The 21,828-nt window shown below is 49.7% G+C and overlaps 2 protein-coding genes across 2 annotated transcripts in view; both read right to left on the bottom strand.

The window, feature by feature from the left end:
• Positions 1 to 5,453: 5,453 nt before the first annotated feature.
• TALDO1 (transaldolase 1) lies at positions 5,454 to 12,615 on the bottom strand. Its single transcript, XM_084262951.1, has 8 exons — positions 12,462 to 12,615; positions 9,866 to 9,989; positions 9,295 to 9,402; positions 8,469 to 8,600; positions 7,855 to 8,030; positions 7,503 to 7,700; positions 6,408 to 6,553; positions 5,454 to 5,777 (listed from the first exon to the last, which is right to left on the bottom strand). Exons 1-8 carry the CDS (start codon positions 12,556 to 12,558, stop codon positions 5,745 to 5,747), a joined length of 1,014 nt encoding a protein of 337 aa, XP_084119077.1. The 5' UTR covers positions 12,559 to 12,615; the 3' UTR covers positions 5,454 to 5,744.
• Positions 12,616 to 15,733: 3,118 nt separating this feature from the next.
• EPS8L2 (EPS8 signaling adaptor L2) overlaps positions 15,734 to 21,828 on the bottom strand; it is a 60,726-nt gene continuing 54,631 nt past the window's right edge. The window contains exons 17-21 of the mRNA XM_084263329.1: positions 21,664 to 21,771; positions 20,268 to 20,409; positions 17,362 to 17,545; positions 16,366 to 16,498; positions 15,734 to 16,189 (exon numbers count right to left, since the gene is read on the bottom strand). Of these exons, the coding sequence (XP_084119455.1) occupies positions 16,118 to 16,189; positions 16,366 to 16,498; positions 17,362 to 17,545; positions 20,268 to 20,409; positions 21,664 to 21,771 (639 nt within the window). The 3' untranslated portion in view covers positions 15,734 to 16,117. The remainder of the gene's footprint in view (positions 16,190 to 16,365; positions 16,499 to 17,361; positions 17,546 to 20,267; positions 20,410 to 21,663; positions 21,772 to 21,828) is intronic.

The raw sequence follows: 21,828 nt of genomic DNA, 5'->3' as shown, positions 1-21,828 counted from the left end.
GTAAATCCATCTATTCCTGGGAACATCCAGGTGCTGATTTTTAATTCATTAAGGAAACCACACAGAGTGTTACATCCTGCCTGTGCTTATTGCATGTTCTGTTTTTTCCTGCAATGTTCTTATGGGCAGAGATTGAAATACCTACTACAAGCATCAGAGTGCCTGTGCAGTACAGAGAGCTGAAACACTTGTGGGATGAATCCAAAGGGACAAGAGCCTTTCTCAGGATTTATCCCGTGGATAAACTTTGCAACAGTTGGCTCACAGTTGTAAAGAGACATTCCTGTGTTGTGCCCCCCCAAAAGATTTCTTCAACAAGAAGACAGCACACAACTGTGTGCAGCACCACACTTGCCACTAAAGCTGTGTTGGTCACTGCAGGGAGGAAAGGGAAGGCAGAGAACACCTTTGAGGTAACAGAGGCCTTTACTGGCAGTTTTAAACACAAGTTCTGAAGAGGGATGCTTAAAATGCTTCATATTTGCGAACTGATGCAAAGCCCCAAGACCTGCTTGGGAGTGTGATCTGAGTGGTGATACTTCCTACGTTTTAATTCAGTTTGTGGGCTGTAGCAATGATTTAAATGTCTTCTTAGCTTGGCCCACCTAATGCTTACAGGGCAGAAGTTTGGGTGATGTGAAAGGTGATGAGGAATGGCTGGATTTCTGACAGCCTAGGCTTTCATCACGGGTTTTCCGTGCTACCATACCTCTTCCCTAGCTTGCTCCTGTCACTGCAGTTAGTTGGGGGTAACTTAGATCTGAATCAGGCACAACTTGGGCACACTCTCCTTTCCTGATGAGAGGAGGTGGTGTTTCTTCAGAACACTTTAAGCATCTACTTGTTACAAGGGATCACTTAGGGACTGTTTGCAGCTAATGGCAGTTAGTCATACTAGCATTCCATTAGTGTATTAAGGTTTAAGATTCACTCCCTGGAGCTTCCACGGGATAATTGTTAAAAATTGATGCTTCTACTTTACTCATCTTAGGTGCTGTGTGAGGAGCTCTGCTGCTTGATGCTGGGTATCAGTGTGCCTTTATTTAACTGACGACTGCTGCTGCCGGAACAGCCCTTCTGGCTTTGTACAGGATTGTTTGCTTTCCTTGGTGTGTTCTGCTGGGGCTCCCTTGTAAGCTGCTGAACGTTAATTCATAAACCATGGGATTGTTTTGGTCTGAAAAGGCCTTTGAGTTCATCAAGTCCAACCATTGGGAATTAACTGGGAATCCTTGGGCTTTCCTTACGTGCCTGCCCAAAACATCAGCAGAGAGAGTAATACCAATGCATCAGAATAAATGGAAGTGACTCTTTAATCCTGATTTGATTTAAAATTTTAAAAAGCACCTATTGAGTCCTGTCTGGCTCTGGTGACTATATATGAGAGTCCTTACACACTAATCTCCAAGGACTCATTTTAAACTGAAACGCTGTACTGGGAGGCTGACAATAAATGTACTTTGCCAGTTTTGGGAACCCTACTGGCTGTATTTCCAACAGCTCGGCTCCCTTGTACTTCTCTTGTATCTGTGTTTCAAGAATACTGGAGGTACTGAGAGCTGCATGTGTTGTGGAATGCAAGAGGGAGCTGGAATGGGAAGGAAAAGTGTTTTTTCTCTATTTTTCCTTCTTTGCCCATGCACCAGCGTGGTGTGCTTGCACAGCAGCCTGGTGATGGGAGCGCTGCCACCCTGGGAGAAGGTTGGTAACTGTATCTGTGCTTGTCTGTTACTTGCTACTCTGCGGGCGGTGGAAGGGAAGAGGTGCTGCGGTGGGGTGTTGCCACCTCCCCACGAGGTGGTGGTACTGCTCCAGCCAGACGGTTGCCTTCCTCCTCAGCCACCCCAGACTGCCAGGCACCACCTGTGGGAAAGTTACTGTCCCCTGGCCGGTTCCATGGGAAGGGCCTGCTCCTTCTGCAACCCCCTGCCAGGTGGGCTGCAGCTGAGGGAGGGAAAAACCTGGGACACCACTTAGTAGTGGAGACTTACTGCTGAATGAGGTATGAAGCTGTGTGGTACACAGGCTGTGCCTGTGGGTGTAGGGTCTGCTGTGCCACACTCTTCTTGGGAAGACAAGGGCAGCATAATTGGGAGTCTTTCTTGTCAGGAAAGCTGTAATCCTTTGTGGAAATAGCTGCTTCCTCCTCTCTGGGCTAATGAAGTGCTTGAAGCCTGCCTGTGCACAGAGGGCTTTGACCTTTGGTAGGTGTGACTTGCACAATGGCAGTAGGGAACAGAGGCCTGCAGTTTGCCAGGCCTGTGATGCTGTTAAATTGTAAATGAGAGAGGATCCAGACAGCTGTGCCCTGCATTCCAGATCAGCAGAACAGTCAGGAGAGCTGTCTCTGGTCCTTGTCTAAAGGCAGTCTAAGGATTTGTGGATGATGGAGGTGGTAGGGTTAGTGGTCATGCCTGTGCATCTTCCTGGCATTAGAGTGCTAGGGAGGCTGTGATGTCAGGAAAAAAATCAAACCCAAAAACTCTGTAGGGCACTTGGTAGGACTGGGGAGAAGATGAAAGCAGCTCTCAGGTGAATGAGTTTGGATTTGGGTTTTTTTTAGTAGTAGCTTGCCAGAGGTGACTCCAGACACTGTGTGACTACATCTGGACATGTGGGTCACCCTTTTCTATGCAAGGGACTGTTACCTTTAGGAGCTAGGTACCAGTCTCTTGCTGGTCTGTGCTGTCATTTTGTGTGTACAAAAAGCAAATTTGCTAGTAATGGGGAGGAACCCCCCCCATTTTTTCAGACATCCTGGAAGGACAGCAGTAGCATGCCTGCAGAACACCAGTCAGAGGGTAACCTTGGAGTCATTAGACTAGTTCTAGGTCTGTTGGAAGGGACCATGTCTTCATGAATACGTGGCTTCTCCACTGATGTTTCAGTGACAACGAACAAGTTACACACTAGTAAAGACCTTTTGGGGAGTTTAATCTGATGCTTTGCTGATTTCAATGGAGTGCTACCTGTATTTACCAGGTGTGGCTCAGGGGGTCTTCCTGAGAAGGTGTAGTACTGAATTCCTGTGAAACAGTATGTATTCTGCGAACAGAGTGGGAGGAGGGGGGACAAAAGGAATGGCTTTAAACTGAAAGAGGGGAGGTTTAGATGATACCTGAAGCAGGAATCATTCTTGGGGAGGGGGGAGCCCTGGCACAGGGTGCCCAAAGAAGCTGGGGCTGCCCCTGGATTTCCTGGCAGGGCTCATGGCCAGGCTGGATGGGGCTTGGGGCACCCTGGCATGGGGGGTGAGTGTCCCTGCCCATGGTGAGAGGGACATGGGGGTGGCACGGGTCTGAAGGCCCTTCCCATGCAACCCCAGTCTTTGATTCTAGGTGCAGGATTAATCCCTAACCACTATACACTTGGGCTCTAACTGCCAGGTCATGTTCCTAGGAGCCAGGCTTAGTCCAGGTGATGTGGGTTGGTTTTGACTATGAGAGAAGCAGCTACTCTATGAAAGAAGTATTGTGAAATCCAGCTACTTCTGGGTGAATCTCTCCCTTTGTCAGGAGCAGCTAATGCTGAATAGGTATGTATGGATCTCAGGAGAACAACTCAGCTGAAGGACTCAAAAAGATTCCTGTATGTATCAGTAGCAGATAAATGCAAAGTTCAGTCTCTCTGCATTGCATCTAGATAGAAGGTTTGTCTGAGGCCTAGCTGCTAACTTGAGCAGCTTGGGTTCATGCAGCTCCTCTGCAGTGTAATCCTGCTTTAACCCTGCCACCTGTAAGAAGGCTGTAGCAGACTAAAATACCTCCCAGTTCCTTTGCCAAGTCAGGTGTTAGGACACTCTTGCCTTGGTGGAAACAAGCTGCGGCAGGCTGAAAAGGATCCAGCTACCCAGGTGAAGCTAGAGCATGTAGAAAGGCTGCTCCCCTCTCTAGTCAACATGAGGAAAGGTCTGTTTTTCAGGGAGATGAGCCCCAATCTAATTATCATTTCTACAGCCCTACACTGACATTGTGTTTTATGTTTGCAGCTTGCTAATTAGACTTGTTGCTGTGGGGAAATATTCTTGCCTGGCTGGGGATCCCCATCCTTCCCTGTCATCTGTTCTGATTATATTAATTTTTAGAAAACATGGAGTGACTGCTTGTGAGTTATGCTTCCTTTCAGAAGCCACCTCTGGTTTGTCACAGGTGTCACTGATCTGTTATCTTTGCAGCTTTATTAAAGCTGTCCCAGGGAAGTGTAACTCTGGACTGGCTGAAAGCTGCCTCCTCTTACCTGAGAATGTCATGACTTCAAACTGAAGCCTCAAAAAGCCAGAATCAAAACTCACCAGCCTTGGTGACTATTAAGCAGGTATTTTTCATAGCAGTGCTGGGCATACAGGGGATTGCTCTGCCGTGTGTGTGTGCTGTTTCAAGCTGTTACCAGCTGGAGCTGATCATGCCTGGTTTGGAAGCTGTGGGTTGCTAAGAAGCCAGCCCTGTCATTCTCTAGAGTGGAGAACAGACTTCACAAAAGTGAGGTCTAAAGCGGGGAGCCTACAGCCTTGTACTTGGCCCCTCTGCTGTACCTGGCAGTTGTTTCCTTTTCAGCAGGACACAGGGACTCAGTTAACAGCTTGTAATGGCCCTGCTGATGCATATCACAGTGCTGGTGGCTGAATGTGCAGGGAGGTGAGGGCAGACTAAAGCTGCTAATGCTTGACCTTTGCAATGAAGGGAACAGGGTCACTCCTTCAGGCCAGCTTACCTTCTGCTCTTCAGTGTTACACTAGGGGAGCAGAGGGATCTGGCTCAGTCCCCCAGGCAGCTTCATCTCCCTCTGGAAACCTGGAACTGTTCCCCACCCTTTTAGAGCCAGAGACTGTTTTTAGGTTGGAGAGGACCTTTCAGATTGACTCAATTGCTAACTGGGCACTGCCAAGTCTGCTGTTAAACCATGCCCCTGAGCAGCACAGCTACAGGTCTTTTAACTACCCCCAGAGCTGGGGCCTCCTGGGCAGCCTGGTCCAGTGCTTCATAACCCTTCTGTTAAAGAAAGTGTTCCTAACAGTCACTGTAAACCCTCCTCTGGCACCTGGTGAAGCCATTTCCTCTTGTCCTATTGCTTGTTCTTGTCTACTCTTGATGGAACTGGACCTATATAAACTAATAAGATATATTTAATTAGTCTTAATGAAAGAACAGCATGAAATCATCCATCCCAGCTTACCAGAAAGCTCTTTAATTGGTAAGTCCTTGCATTAGGTCATTCCTGGGGAAGGCTGCCACATCACATTCTCATTGCAAAGGCAGCAGACTTAAGGACAGGGAGGAAAGGGGGGGATAAACCTTTTTATAAAGTCACTCCTGCAGCCCTGTGGCTGCAGAAAGAGGAGAGGCAGGGACCAGGACAAAGGTGGTTGTGTGTGTATTATGTCTCTTAGGAGTTTGTACCAAGGAGGGCTTTTAAAACCTTTAGTCACAGGTTTCTAAATCAGCTTGCTTAATGTGTTCAGGCCATAGAATTAGCATTTTAATTAAAAAAATTTAAGATACTAGTACTGGGTGGCTCCTGTAGCAGTAGAATACAGACATGAAAAAGTTGGTGTTAATTTGAATGTATTGACAGAAGTACCACAAAAAATTGAAGCTCTATCTGTCCCTTTGCAAAGTGATAAAAAAGCATGATACAGAAGTCTATCCATCCAAAGCATAAGACTTTTACAGGTAAAACATTTGTACATCCATTTAATCTCAGGTGCATTTAATCTCCGTCAGCGCTGACACCTCAGGAACAGTTTTCTACTTTCCATTCTCAGCACTGAACATTCGCTCCTAGGGAGAGAGAAGTAAACAGAGGGCAGTGAAGTTGAGGAGCTGTACTGTACCAGTGCAGGGTTAAGTCATTATGAAGTGGCTGTCAGCTAATGAGAACAAGTACCTAGATCAAGAGGACTTGGTGTGTAATGCTCCCCTACCCAACGCACTGTTCAATTCATCCAGTTGAAAGGCTCCCCACAAACTGACAGAAGACTTTCAGATGTGCTGGCTGTATTCAGCATCCCTTGGTGCCTCCTAGTGCCAAGCCTAAGCAGGATTTATTTCCACCTCACTGTCTGAGGATTGTCTTGCAGTACTGCTGACAGCTGAGTTCAGAATTAGACTCTTCACTTTGACAGCAGTTATCTTAATTAGCTGCCAGTCTAAACACTGCCTTGGGCCTCCAACAGCAGGTGTGGCTGTATACATCTGGCATGAATTCTTTCATGAGATGCAGTGAAGTTTACCCAGTTCACTCAGTTCAGGCAGCCAGCTTCCTAGCTGCCTGTCCTACATGATGTGTCCTGCCTGTAGAAGAACCTGATCAGGCTTGTTACAGGTTCCTAATCCCTAACCATGCCAAAGGAACTGTGGGGTAGCTGCAGTACTTGGAGGTGGTAGGAGGCAGCATGATATAACATCTACCTTTAACATCCTTTCCAGTTTAACTGCATCTGCAGCAAACTTCCTGATCCCCTCAGAGAGTTTCTCCACAGCCATTTGGTCTTCATTGTGGTGCCAGCGGAATGCCTTCTCATCCAGGTGGATCTTCTCAAGCTCACAGGCCTGAGCTGTGCGAGGACAAGTGAAAAAGAAACAAAACCATGATTATCAAATACAACAGGCTCCCTAAACCAGTCTCAAGCTTCTGACCATCCCTCCAGGTGCTGAAAAGTCTAAATACCACTTCCAGCCTGCCCTGCCACAGGCACATGCTTTGGTGTGCAGGGCTGGAAGAGCTCCTGCTGTGGGAGCATGGTTTTGTTAAAACAATGTTTGTGTATGCCATTATCTTGTATCCACCTCCCAGTGGTATGCAACTCAGGCTTATTATCAAGAGTTACACAACAGTCCTACCCCAGAGAGACCTTCTAGGCAAGTATGCTGAACAATTAGTCTTTGACTAGTTGGCAGCACTAACAAAAGCTCAATTGAGAGCATGCTTCCAAGCCAGCCAGTGGCCTGTAGGCAGCAACCTACTACCCTGGGACTACAGCTGGATGCAAATCTCCTTTTCTGAGTTGTAAAGTAGCATGTTAATGAGGTGACAGAAGAGCCATAGAAACATGCAGTCAAACCCACAGTATTGCTGTATGTAACCATTTAGTCTTGCATAGGATTGATTTCTAGAGTTTCTGGAGGGAAGACACACTCTGGCATGGCTAGAGCTAACTGCATCACTGATTAATCTAAGTTTGGTTAATCTAGGTTTGGCATCTTTGCTAATACTCAAAGTTTCATCCCAAGAAACACATGAAGTATAAAATTCCTCCTCTCATACTCTGCTCTGTCAGGAGAGGGCACACAGTAGTTAAGCATGCTCCAACCCATCTTAACTCCAGCTCATGCACTTGGTGGCACCTGAGACCCCAAAGAAGCAACTACACATCAGCAACTGTAGCAGCACTGCTGTAACAAGGGAACAGGATTTCCTTCAGAGAGGGGTCAAGACTTCCCCTTAAAGCAGCCTGAAACCACAGACTGTTCACATTCAAGAGGCAAGCACTGAGGTGGACTTACCCTCTTTCACACTGAGTGTGGGAGTGAGCTTGACATGCTCTTTGCTGAGCTCTGCCAGCAGCTTGGGTGAAATGGTGAGATAGTCACAGCCCGTCAGCGCTTTTATTTCTCCCGTGTTCCGAAATGAAGCACCCATCACAATGGTTTTGTAGCCAAACTTCTTGTAGTAGTTATAGATCTTAGTGACACTCTTTACTCCTAAAAAGGAGAAAGTGGCAGCTTTCAGAATGGTTCAAGTTATTTAAAGCAACCTCAAACCCAACAGCTTTTCCAAGTGGATTTATGAGAGTAAACTGCAGATTGAACAAGCAGCCATTGTATTCTGAACATATACATGAAAAGGAAAGCTGACCTGGATCCTCTGAAGGCTCGTAGGTTTTCTTATCTCCATTTGCAACGTACCAATCCAGGATACGTCCTACGAATGGGGAAATCAGAGTAACTCCAGCTTCAGCACAGGCAACTGCCTGAGCAAAGGAGAACAGCAAGGTCATGTTGCAGTGAATCCCATACTCTGCTTCCAGAACCCTGCAGATACAGGCTGGCTTAAAACAGCGGTTTGCCCACTGACTTGGCTTTGTATTCTAGTAACAAGCTAGGAAGTTAAAACTACCAAATTTAAGTTAGGAATACAGTACAGTTTGCAAGTTTAAATTTTAAGCTAACAACAAATGTTTTGCACTGCCAGACTCTGCTTTAAATGCTGTTACTGGAGTCAAACAGACAACTTCACATCGTATTTTGTAAAACCCTGTGGCCTGGCCCTTGTATGAATAAACATTTCCTGTTTCAACAGAAAGCTGCATGCAGCAGAGCAGCTTGCTTGCTAGCTGCAGCCCTGGTACCAGATTTCCTGGTGCAGTGCTTTCAAAGCCATTGTTTTTAAGGGCAGAACGAGTCTGCCAGGTGCCTGTGAACAGGCAGGAGCATGCTATGAATCAGCATAGCAGGTACAGGAATACTTACTTGCCGGCCTGGATTCCTTCCCATGTTGAAGAGAGCTTGATGAGAATACGGTCTTTCTCAATTCCTGCTTCCTTATAAAGGTCAATGAGGCGTCTGGCCCTTTGAATCATTCCTTCCTTATCAAAGGACAACCTTTGAAACAAGAGCAGGACTGCTTAAACCCAACTCGGTTATTTTTTAAAAGCTTTCCTCCCCCACTCCTATGGAAAACCATTGTCCTTTTTAGCAGCATTTATATGCTAATAGCAGGGTTTTGTTCTGAGAGATGCTTCCTGGTTGTAAGCTCACCACTTATGTAGTGACAACACTGCTACTCTTGGATTCAGAAGATCCAGAGCTCTTGAGGAAGTTTCAGACCAAAGAGTTTTCCTCAAGCTGTTTTCATAATGAATGCAGAAGCTGAGTTAGGAGTGGATTGCCAAGGAACAGGTTAACTTGCATAATCCCATGCAAGTCTTGAGATAAACTGCTAAAACAGATCTCTTGGTGAATTGAGAAGGCATTATTACTACACAAACAGGGATGAGCAAAACTCTAAGGATACTGGGAACACAAGGTTTCCCTGGCTAAAGGGCCAAGAAGATCACAAAAATCCAAGCTCAGTATCACTTGTTTTCATAAATTGTCACTAAATTACCACCAAGCAAACTAAGTAAAATCCATGCTCTTAATTAAACAAGAGTAAATGCTCATGCTAGTCTTTTAACAATGAGCTGTCCAATCAGGAACATCTTTCCCCAAACAGCATTGTGTCTCTTTTTCTATCTAGGGTACAGATAGATCATGTCTCTCTATATCCAGGGTAACCCAAGGAGAAAGAGCCAACCTAGCATCTACTTCCGTGGACACACGGCCAGGTATCCTCTTCAGTATTTCAGCTCCAAACAACACAAAGAGTTTGTCACTGGCATTTTTGATCTGCTCCTCTTCTGACCTGCAAGCAACAAAGAGCAAAATCATTTGGGGGAGGGAAAAACGCTTTCATACCTTGCTGTGGATTTGAAGACCCAATTTTACAGCCTGTTTAACATTATATCCCAGAGTTGAAGCAGCCACTGCTGCTCTATGTTGATGTTCTGCCACTCCCCCCCTACCCCATGCACCCTTAGCAGTATTAACCTTCAGACACATTCCTACAACCATCAACTTGAGTGTTTTCCTGAATAGCCCTGGAAGGCCAGGTGTGAACTGGTAAATGGAGATGCGCTTCTTCAAAGTGCATCCAAAACTTGCACAAGGAATTTTTCTTGTGAGGGTTGAGGCTTTTGGGGGCAGGAGATATACCTACAATCACTGGGTGCTTCCCCTCATATTGCTCATCATATTAAATGCTGTTTGTATAATTAAGGCAACTTAAATATAGAGATATTAAAAAACCCAAAACCCTCTTTACTTACCCACCAAGTTTTTTGCCATAGGCAACAGCATCATCCACAAGTTCCTGGTACTCTGACATCTGAGCAGCAGCTAGTATCAGGGAGGGGTTTGTGGTGGCATCCAGGGGCTTGTACTCATTGATCGCTAGGGAAATAAAAACAACCTGTTTCAAACAATCAGCAGGCCTGAGCAATTAAAACAATTTTGTTCAGATACATGAGAACATAAACCCTCAGGGCTGCAGGCTAGCTGGGTTCATGATGGAGCAGACTAGTGCACAGTGATGAAACATCTCTGCCTGAAAGCGGGCTCGTGCCAGAAGGACCTGGACAAGGCTAGCAGAGCTGTTCTAACAAATACAGCAGAGCTTACTCAGGGCTATACACACTGCCTGAAAGAAAGCAGCTTGCAGAAACAACAGCTGAAGAGAAGAGACCCTCATTTCAACCTCTTCCGTCACATTACACCAGCACATCCGAGTTCTGGGCATCACAGGGGAAGTAAAGACAGCAGTTAGGCATTTGGGGTTTCACGTGTCTGCAACAGAACAGCTCATCTGCTAGGCTTCCTTCCTTCCAGCAGATATCTGACCCTCCAGCTTCCCTTAAGCCCTGGACTACACTTATTCCAGGCAGTCATGCCCAGTGTTTACCAGAGGAGGCTGTGACCAACACTGTCTGGCCACAATCACAGTCAAGCTGCCTGGCTTGGCCTCTGCAGGCCTTTCAGCCCCTTCCCTTGTAAACACAGCTCCACATCAGAAAAAAAATTAAAAAAAAAAAAATCACACGATGTTCATTGTCAGCTCATCTTCCTCATTGTTCTTGCACAGGGATTAACCACCAAGCTAGAGAGCACAACTGAACTTCGGAAGAACGGATGGAAGTCAAGTATTGATTTTCCTGCAGCTCCCACAGAGGTGACAATGGCAGTCCTAAAGCAAATCCATTCCACAAACAGGCCCTTAAAACACCCTTCAGTTCTCAAGGATATGGCTCAGCAGAAGGCACGCACTTGATTTCAGAACTGTGGTTTGATCAGAGTTTATTACTCCTTTCCAGCCTTGCAGCATTCAGAGGCTTTTACGGGTCTCTGTCAAGGGGCATTAAGTGACATGGTTACAGCTGTCACTCAGTTTTCAGGCAGCCTGTGGTGTAGCCATGCAGCACAAGCTTCCAGCGGGAGCTCCAGGACCATTGTGCCACTTTTTCTTACTGCGGGCATGAAGGAAGCTGAGTGAAAGAGCAAGCAAACCTCAGTCCAGCTTAGTTAAACTACAAACCCAGTGTGGTTCCTGGAGAAGCCACCGTTCCTTGGTCCTGTCCCACACAGCACTGTGAAGACACACTTATCTGAGCAGTACAGGTGAGCGGCGATAGCAACAATGGCACCTCCATCAGCATTTGACTCGGACCGGGAAGGAGCAGTCACTGACCACAGCCTTGGTTGGACAGTGGGAAAGACCAGCCAGTGACACAGGTGGCCAGACAGCAATTGCAAAACTGTTCCAAGGAGCTTGTTGGACCTCCCTGGCACTCAGCCTCCTTATCGCCACCCCTACACAAACACCCCCTCAGCCCTCACAAGGGCTTCATGACTTCTTTCCCCTTCCATGATGCTTTTTCAAAACAGAAGTAGACAGTGTCATGTTTTGAACTCACCCCCTGCCCTTGTCACGTTACACTTGCCGGTACCCCTGACAGTTCCCGTTTTGGCTTGTTTATCCATCACCCATGGGATTAGGTAAGCAGACAGATTCCCACAGGCCTCAGTGACCGCAGGGCAGGATCCAAGCCTTGCTCTATGCAACCCAGGGACCTTCAGGGAGGTATTTGATTTCGCAGGCTTTCCCCTCAATTCTGATGGGCCAGGAAAGCAGCGACAGCTCCAGGACACACTGCTCTCATGGGCACCCACCGCCTCCCCCTGCCTCGGGAAGGGGCTTCTCGGCTCTCGGGGATGAGCACAACCAAAGCACTCCTGCATTAATCGCAACAAGCCTACACCCCCCCAAAAACGACACTGGCTGTTGGAAAAAGCGTCCCGGAGCCCAGCACCCGGTAAAGGCCGGTGAAGACGGGCATCGGGATTTGCGCACCCTCCGGAAAGAGGCCACCGGGGGCTTGGACAGACGCGCGACACGGGCTGGGCCGGGCGCGGCAGCCGCCAGCTCGCAGGGCCGGGCCGGCGGGCGGAGCGGTGGTGGCAGCCGGGAAAGCACCGCTGGTTCGAACGGAGCTGCAGCTGCCGGGGGGCCGCTCTCCTCCCGCCTCCCGCCGGGACCCCGAGCGGCCAGCTGAGCCCGGGGAGGCCACCGGCACGGCGCAGCGACGCCTTCCCCGGCCCGGAGAGCCGGGGGCTGCCCCTGGCAGAAACCGGGACCGGAGCTCTGAGGAGGACGGCTCGTCCCGCACTCCGCCCGCTGCTGCACGTTAGATAACTGCGCCCTCCCCAACGCACCGGCACCCAGCAGCCGCGGCCCCTCCGCCCCGATCCCCGGTGGTTCGCTCGCCCCTGCGGCCGGGCGCCGCTCCCACTCCCAAGGCGGGGGGGGGGGGGGGGGGGGGGGGGGTGGGGAAGAAACGCGGCTGCAGCGCACGCCCCGCCGCCTCTCACCGTTGAAGTCCCCGGTGTCGGCCACCACGGTCGTGTGGTGCTTAAGCTGGTCCAGCGCCGACTCCATCTTCTGCCGCTTCACGGGAGACACCGACATGCCGATGGGGTGGGGGGCTCGCGCCGCCTATAACGACCTCTGCGTGCCCTGGGGGAGCCGACCTGCGCGCGCACCCGGCGCTCCCTCGCTCGCGGGGGGGTGCTCGCCGCCCCCACCGCGGCCAATCGGGCCGCCGGAGGGAGGCTTCTAGCCAATCGGAGGCGCGGGGACAAGGCGGACGCGGCCGGGAGGGGCCGAGACGGGGTGGGGGGAGGAAGAAAGTTTCTGATTGGGCAGCTTGGCGGCTCGTCAGAGCCGGGGGCTGGTCGCCTTGGCGACGCGGGATGCGGCTGCCGCTGCCCGCCGTTGTGGCCCCGGGGGAGTCCTCCGGGGTCGAGGGGGTCCTGCAGTTCCCGGGAGCTTCCGTGGGGCCGCCTCACGTCCGGCCATGGCGCCCAAGCGCCTGGGAAATCCGTCCCTATTGGGTCCGCCGGGCCTGCCCGGGACAGGCCTCCCCCGGCGGCGCCATAAGATGGCGGCGGGAGGCGAGCGTGAGGCGATCGCCTCCCGGAAAGACTCCCAGCCGCGGCGCGCCTGCCCTGCCCCGGCGCGGGAGCCGAGCCAGGGCTCCGGCCCGTGCCGCCGCGCCGGAGCCGCTCCCCAGCCTGGCGGCACCCGCCTTCTCGGGCCCTGTGGCTGTTCGCTCCCCGAGATCCCGCTAACACGGTTGGCCCTCTGAAGTCGGGAGGGGTCTGGCTGGCAGTGGCGCAGGAGAAGCCCTTGGCGGTCACCTAGAGGCTCTTTGGATCACGCTGCGCTCTTGTTTCAGTTGCGGAAGCTGCCATGGTAATTCCCCTCCCTCGTACACGTTGTGGTAGATGTTCCGTGCAACCCCCTCATGCATTGACCAGCCGAAGGAAGTGTTGAGGGCCTTACACTTCAGCCCTGTTTGAATTCTTCCATGCCTGTACAGGACACGTGTTGTCACTGTGCCCAGAGCCCTTTGCCAAGGAGTATGAGATCCTCCCTTGTGCATCCATTCCCTTCTCTCTGTTCTCAGCCCTGCATTACCTGGCACTGACTGGGGCTGGTGTTTTTAGCTTGCCAGCCCCACAAAGTGTACCCTTGGACAGTGTCTTTGTCTAAAAGCCAGTGTGTTGCCTCAGTTAGGTGTTCCGGATTTAGGAGAGATTTGTCATCTGGAAAGAGGATGCTTTGGATTCGGCTGGTGGCTTTCTCACCATTCGACTGCTAACTATGTGGGATTTTTGTCTGTCCCTGTTTTTAGCATTGAACATGGACACCCCTTTGAACAGCAGTCCCCCAGGAACATAAGGAAACATGCAGTATCAGATAGTCTATTGTATACTTTGGGGTGACAAGTCATTAAGAAAAGCAGCCCTTATCAACTGCTTTTGTGTCCTCTTGCCTTCATCTATATTCGGGTGAAAGAAGACAGAGATAGGGTTATAAGTATAACTTAACTATTTTAATAAATCTTATACAGTGCATGGTTATATCATTTTATCCTTCGTTCAATTACATTAATGTACAGTGCATTGTAGCTTTATCTGCAGGCAGTACAAATACAACAGATGCACAGCTCAGGCCTATGGGAGTTTTGCAAGGTGCCTTCTGCAGTAAGGGCTACTGATACATTTCTTGTTACAAAATGCTCCCGCAGAGCTGTCGTGTCCACTTCTATTATATCCCAAGTAACTAATTCTGTGTGATTTGTTTTCCTGTATACCCACACGAGTGGTGGTGTGATTCCTAGCTCACCTTTTGGTTTTGATTTTCATTTTAGAAATGATTTAGCCTCCCGTGCTTCTAATACCAGTGGTTTGCCGGTGTTCACACCCGCTTCTTGTCTCCACCCTAATCCAGAGCCAGGGCTTCTCAGGAGGATTGTCCTCTTCATCCCTCCCTGACAAGGTGAGTGCCCTTTGCGAACTCCAGCTGCTGCAGCAAACCAGCAAAGTTGCGACTAAACTCGTGATCCTCCTCTGTAAGTTCCCTGCCCGCACCCTAATTCTGCTGGTGCTAACTATGCCCTACTTTGAGATTTCAAACCATATCATCCATTAGAAATGTTTTTCTTTGGAAGAACAAAGCCAAAATTGAGAGGTGCGTCAGGCTTCTCACATTTAGACGCACGTTCCCCAGCCACAGCTTTACAGCTCTCCAGCTTTTTCCAGGGACAGGCCCAGATTTTGCAAAGACTTAGGCCTGCTCTTAACCTTTCGAAGAGGTGGGACCACCCACAGAAAGGAAAGCGCACGTGTAAGTCTCTGTGGAGCCCCAGCCTGAATTCCTAAAGTTAGGGAGTGTGAATGAAAGGGAAAGACAGTCTTCCCAGTCCGTCAGCGGTTCCCGTAGATGTGTTTGCTTTTCTGCATTCCTATCAAGTTGGTCTGCAAGTAGAATATGAATACTGCGTGTGCCAAACCTGCTGTGGACACGAAGTCTCCTATATGCTTGCATTTAGAACGTTGAGTAACTTATTGGTGCGTTATCAATACTGTCTCCAGGGAAAGGGCTTCTTCCCTCATCCCTGTTCCTAGTGAGGAAGAACGAAGGGGCATTTCACTAGATAGATTTATACACTCGCATGTAATGTTACTAAGAAAAAGAATAACCTTTTTTTCTTGCAGCTGCTCATTTTGTGTTAAAACAGCCTTTCCAAGTGTGCTTTTGTTTCTTAGATGGCTATGTAGCCTTTCAGATGACTCTTTGCAGTGAAAATGTGAAGGTGGCGACGAGTGGCGAGCACCCTGGGAAGGGCTTTAGGTGTGACCAGGCTGGGAAGGGGCTTATCATCTCTTTATTTGAGGCCTGGCTTTGGCAATCCCAGAGCTTTCCGATGCAGGATGGGTGCCAAGGTGAAAGGCTGATCAGGCTGAGCTCACCCATTTGTGGATTCAAATCACTCCAGCTATCGCTGGGCTCCTGCTTGTTGTTACGCAATGAAAGCCCTAAGCGGTGCCTGTATTAAAGGCAGCAGCTGGTGTGGGGATTCAAGCCTCATCCAGCGAGGGGACATGGGGGGACAGAAGGAGGACAGTGAATTGTCACAGGAACTTTGTAGGGGTTATCTGCCACAGTGAAGGAAATGAAAAAATGGGGAAAAAAGATGGTATTTCCATGGTCCAGACTCAGAACATTCAGGCTGGCTGGCTCTGGGCTGTGTGCTGTGCCCTCTCTTCCTGAGCCAGGCTGTTGAGGGGGCTGGGAGTGCGTACAGCTCTCGGAGAAAAGCTTTGTGGGTTTGCTTTTGCAGTGGGGTTGGTTTTTCTGCTTGAACCCAGCTATTGTCATACGTCCAGATGCGTGTGGATCCTGCTCTGCTCTGATTGCATGCACATAAAATTTCAGTATAAAATATATAGTTATATATATATATAAAAAAAATACTTCATGCAATATTAAAACACCTTCCCAATGGGACATGGTTTTACTGTCTACCCTTATCAACAGTATTCCAAGAAATTGTCGCTTTGATGGCAATTACACTGCTCAGTGGGGAGCACTGCCATGCCTGGTCTGGACTGGGGCTCACTGCTTTCATTCCCTTTTCCTGCACTACTATGACTAATAGCTGAAATAAAGCAGAGAGATTTTAATTAGCAGAATCAATCCTTTCCTGGCGACGCTTCATGATTTCTTCGAGCTCTGACTCCCCTCTGCTTTTCTAGAATGGAAAGAAAAGAGAAAATGTGGGTTTTAACTTCAAGCTGTAGTTAAATTACAACACTTGACTAATGCTGGATAAGCAGAGGTTGTCTCAGAGGGATGAGGGGTACTGGTAAGAAGGCAGATTCATCAGTGGGACCAGGGTGGTGATCTGCTGTATGGAAAGCTACTTACCTCCAGTTGGTTCTTCTCCACTGTGATTTTACTGTAGACTCTGTTTCCCTCATCCCCACACACTTTCTTCAGCTCCTCTCTGTTGAGAGAGAAGAGCTGAGCTCCGGTGAGGATACCGAGGTGTTCCACTGTCCTGGGAAGACACAAAGGGAGGAGATGATAATTTTGCTATGCGTGGCCTCTTCCTGAGGGTGCACAGCCCAAGATAAAAGGTTTAGGAGTGGCGGATGCACAGCCCCTGCACGGGGCCGTGTCGTGTTCAAGGCCCTGGGGCTGTGTTGAGGTGGCAGCTCTTGGGTAACCCAGGCTTTTGGTGGGGATGAGGAGCAGGTGAAGCCAGTGTCCCGCTGGCATCCACCACGTACCCAGCCCTGGGGTGCTGCAGCGATTTCACTCCAGTTGCACCATATCTGGGGAGTAACCCTGGAGCTCCTCTTAGGTCGTTGGGCAGAGGGTGAGTTGGAACTCCTCAGCCTTGACCATGTGCAGCTTTTTGGGCCTTCTCAGGTGCCTGGGAAGATTTTCTTGCCCTGGCTGAGGGTCTGGCTCTTCCCCAGAGACACTGCAGGACAGCTTCTCTGAAGACAGGCAGTCATGTGGAATTTGCGTGGCAGGCCATGGGTTTAGTTAATTATTATTTTCCTCTCAGTTCAGCACTCTGACCTGGCTAACTGGGACCAGACTAGCACCAGTGTGGCATTTGGCTGAGAGTTGTGTGGATTAGTGAGACCATTCCCTCATCTGCAGCTACTCATTGGGTATTTTGCTGCACTGTGAGACAAGGTTTTCTAGTGTATAGGAAAGGAAGGGAGTAAGTTTGGGCTATGTGCTGGTTATAGAGCCTGGATTTAATACAGTCAAAACCTAAAGTGCACGACAGGCTCTATAAGTAAATACAAGTGACTTGTAATCCAGTTGGAATGTTGCAAGCTGCATCCCCTGCTCCTTGTTTAAATGAAGGACAAGCAATTCATATGGTAGCAAAGCAGCTCTTACTCTTTGCTGAATGACATTGCTTCCAGCCAAGCTCTGACTTCTTCAGTGCTGGATTCGAAGGTGAGGGGCACAAAAACTTGCTGAGGCTTTTCCACTTTGAAATTCCTCTGGGGAGGCTGAATTTTATTGTTTGTGATCTTCCTTAGCAACTCATCATTCAGCTCATCCATTTGATGAAGTAGTTCTGAGGGAAACAAGACACAAAGTAGACAGTAAGGCAGGCAATCACAAATCCTATTAAATTAATGTGTTTTGAGGGAAGATGAGGGGGTAAGGAGAGCTCACATCTGCAGAGGCATTTGCTTTTAGCCAGCAGGAGTGAAACTGTCCCTCAATCTGCCTGAAAAAATCTTGTTCAGAAGCACTTACAGGGGGAAAAGTGTGCCCCACTTGGCAAAACAGTAGGGGAATGTTTTGACCAGAGCGTGTTGGGTTTGCGTGGCTGGTGCTGGTGAGGACCCTGTTTTCACCAGGTTTATATACAAATTTATATCGGGATCACTCTTTTGTCTCTGCTGCTAACCAGCTCAAGGGACACGGAACCCTACACCACCAACAGAGCTTGCTCAGGGGTGCAACACCTGGTCTGGCAATGCTTTTGCTTCCACCAGGGCTGTCAGGAGGTGAGAAGGGCCGGGGCCCTTTTTCCCAATGTCTGGTGTTGCTGTTGTGTTTTTTCTTTTGTTTTGTCATCTTCCTGGTGTTGAGCTACGCAGTTCCCTTTGAGCTGCTGAAACCAGGGAATCGCCCTGTGGTAGGCAGGGGAGGAAGTCTATATTGCTTGAGGCTGGGCAGGGGGCCTGACTCTCTGCTCCCGAGAGCAAGGGTCCCGTTCTTCCATGCCTCTGTGTTGCCATTTATGTTTTTTCCCATTGTTCCTAAGCTGCGGAAACATAATCCTGTATACGTAAGGAGAGTCTTGTGTTTGAGCTGTCCCTGCTCCCTATCCTTTCCATCCCTCTCTGCCATTTATAATAAGTAATCATAGAATCATAGAATCACAGACTGGGCTGGGTTGGAAGGGACCCCAAGGATCACAGAGTTCCAACGCCCTGCCACAGGCAGGGCCACCAACCTTCAGGCCTGGAGCTACACAAGGTTGCCCAGGGCCCCATCCAACCTGGCCTTGAACACCTCCAGGGATGGGGCACCCACCCCCTCTCTGGGCAGTCCATTTCAGCCCCTCATCACTCTTTCTGTAAAGAACGTCCCCTTAATATCTCATCTAACCCTTCCCTCCTTCAGCTTCACTCCATCCCCCTTGTCCTGCCATTCTCTGCCTTTTTAACAAACTGATTCCCCTCCTGTTTCTCTGCTCCCTTCAGGGACTGGAAGGCTGCAATGAAGTCCCCCTGCAGCCTTCACTTTTCCAGGCTGAACAAGCCCAGTAATCTGCTGATCCAAGTCTTAAGAGCTCTAGTGTTTGTTGTGCTGGGTAAAAGTGTGAACTGGGAGCGAGCCACATGCTCATAAAACTCCAGTGACACATCATCTAGTACCGCATTTTCCACAAAACTCCGAAAGACTGTGGAGAATAACTCAAGTGTAATGTTCTTAACAGATCCCTGTCCGTGATGTTTGTATTATGGGCCATTCCCAGGAGTGTGTGGTAGTGGAACAGGGGAGAGCCCTGGTTGTGGCCTTGGGGAGGGAGCTTGCTACAGGTGTAAGGAGGGTGGGATAAAGGGGTGAGGTGAGCAGGGCCCCTGGTCTTTCGCACATCCTGCAACCCCGCGTAGCGTGCGCAGGGTGAGGGGCGATGTGAATCTCCTCTCTATCTGGGGTGTCTCTGAAACCACGTAGAGGCACGGGCCAAGCGGGCACTGCGTGTGTGGAGGAAACAGGGGCAAAGAAAGCGAGAGAAGGGCATTGCTCTGACTGCGGGCGGGAGCTTCCACACACTTAAACGCTTTGGTGGGGAAAGGAAACTCTCCTTGGGAGGAAGAGGAAGGTGAAGCTGGAAGGACAGTCAAGGCGATCATGGTTTTGCCTTGCTTGTCCCAGGCTGCCTGAGAGCCCGTGATCATAGAATCACAGACTGGTTTGGGTTGGAAAGGACTTCAAAGATCATCTAGCTCCACCCCCCTGCCATGGGCAGGGACACTCTCCCCAGCCCAGGGTGCCCAAAGCCCTATCCAACGTGGACTTGAGCCCTGCCAGAGATCGAGGGACAGCCCCAGCTACTCTGGGCAGCCTGTGCCAGGGCCTCCCCACCCTCACAGTGAATAATTTCTTCCTAATACTTAATATAAATCTCCCCTCCTTCAGTTAAAAGTCATAACCCCTCATCTTGTCACTCCGTGCCCTTGCAAACAGCCCCTCTCTAGCTTTCCTGTAGACCCTTCAGGGACTGGAAGGCTGCAATAAGATCTCCCTGGAGCCTTATCCAGGCTGAACCAGCCCAACTCTCTCAGCCTGTTTTCACAGGAGAGGTGCTCCAGCCCTTTGATCATCTTTGTGGCCCCCCTGGACCCGCTTCAACAGCTCCATGACTTTCTTGTACCAGGGGCCACAGAGCAGGACACAGCACTGCAGGTCAGGTCTCGATGTGTTGGGACTTCCCCAGAGCTGCTCTGTTGGCTGTTGTACTACCTGGAACCTCCTCTCTACATCTCCAAAAGCACTGCTGGTCTACTGCTGAGCACTAAAAGGTGCAGCCTCTCCTTGTGCAGAGCCTTAGGACAGGGAATACACGCTTGGGTAGGTCTGGCTACCAGAAATAGTGGACAGGCCCACAGTGGTGCAAGTAAAGAAATAAAATCACTGGGACAGACAGCAAGCTCATGGAAACTTCTCAGTGAAGTCCCGAAATGCAAAGCTGTGCTGCCATGCTCTCTGGTTGCCTGAGACTGCTAGGTGTGGTGTAAAGGGGCGCGGGTGCCGGGAGCGCGGTGCAGGACACATACGTTCTTTGGCGTCCTGGGGAGAGTTGCGCGATAGCATTTCACTTCCCCACTTATCCCCAGCGTAGCTGGCAGGTAGCTTGTGCGTTGGGCTGGATGGTCCGTATCCCCTGGGGCTCAGGTCTCCTTTGTACCTCTGGTTAGACTGGATGATAAGAAAGGAGAAAAGGGGGAAAAAAAGTAGATTTTTTTTTGGGGCCATTCTTCATTTTCTCAAGTTTTTCCCTCCCAGCCATGAGAGTGAATTGCAGGACAGGTTGTCATCTCCCCGTACTGATCTGGAGCCGCTCAGCTGAGGCTGGTGTGACCACGGGGGCAGCTGCATGGGAGAGGTTTGGCTCTGGGGGCTCACGGGAAGGAACAGAACCCAAAACGGAGGCTGAAGACTGTGGGAAGGCATTTACACCCCTGGCAAACGTGTCACACTCATCACACAGAGGGACATTGTGCTTTATGCTTGCTTACTACTGCTGTGGATGACTGCTCTCACGTGTGGGACTCGGCCCTTTAGCCTTTGGCTGTTCAGGAATTACTGTTTATGGGGCATCTGGGAGATGGAAGCACAAGGATTTTTATGTGAAGAGGAAACAAAGAGAAATCCCATTCGAAGCTAAAGCATTGCTGCTCTAGTAACTGGATGTTAAGTGGCCCCTCTGCTAAGTGGCTGGAGCAGTCTGGAAAGTTTTTTGACTTTTCCTTGATGGAAGTATCAGGGCTTTTGTCCAGAGGCCTGCTTGGGCACTTTATGCTTTGCCCAAGCTGTGAGATACCAAGTGGGGGAGCAATTCCACACTGCTTTGGGCATTCAGAGCTCTCAGCTCCACGGTTTTGCAATGCAGGGTGCTGGAGAGCAATACTCACTTACTGCTCCCTAGGTGGTATTTCCATCTGCCTCTGCTCCGGGAGCTTGTTCCTGCTGCTGACCTGAATGGGGTGAGGGAACTGCCCATCTTTAATTTAACTCCCAACAAAAATCTCAGCATTTTTGTGGCAAAATTTGCTTTGATGGCTGTGGTAGCTCTTTCATCCTGTTGGAGGCCCAGCCCTGAAAGCAGCAGTTTGGCCACAGAGGAGGTGCTAATGGGAATTATGTGGGTTTGGGGGAGGGGGGGAAGGCAGGGGCTAAAGGGCAAACTCTTTCAAGCCATCCATCCATCTGGGGACACCTCAAGGCCAGAGCTTGCAACTTGGGAGGGGGAAAGTAAACGGTGGCAAAATATGAGAGTTTTATCATGGAAGACTTGAGAACGTCCAGGGTCCTTGTTCCTCAGATGGGAGGTTTCATCCTAATTGTGCACAGCAGCCAAATAAATCTAGGGAGGTCTAATTACAGGGTTATTCTCAGAGGCTGATGATGCCCTGCAGCTGCCTGCCAGTTAACTATCACCTGCCTACAGACCTGTTCCAGTTCTTCCAGTTTCACCACATCCAGGATGTTATAAGGGACGTAACCAGCCTGCCCGCTCCGGTTGAGCAGCTTCCACCACTGCTTATTATCTTCCAACACCTGAGAGAGGGGAAAAAATACATTTGCCTGTGAGAACATCAAACTTGTGGCATAGGA

The sequence above is a fragment of the Gallinula chloropus genome (assembly GCF_964237585.1).
Source record: "Gallinula chloropus genome assembly, chromosome: 4".
Classification (NCBI taxonomy): Eukaryota; Metazoa; Chordata; class Aves; order Gruiformes; family Rallidae; genus Gallinula; species Gallinula chloropus.
This window is presented reverse-complemented; position numbering and strand designations above follow the sequence as displayed.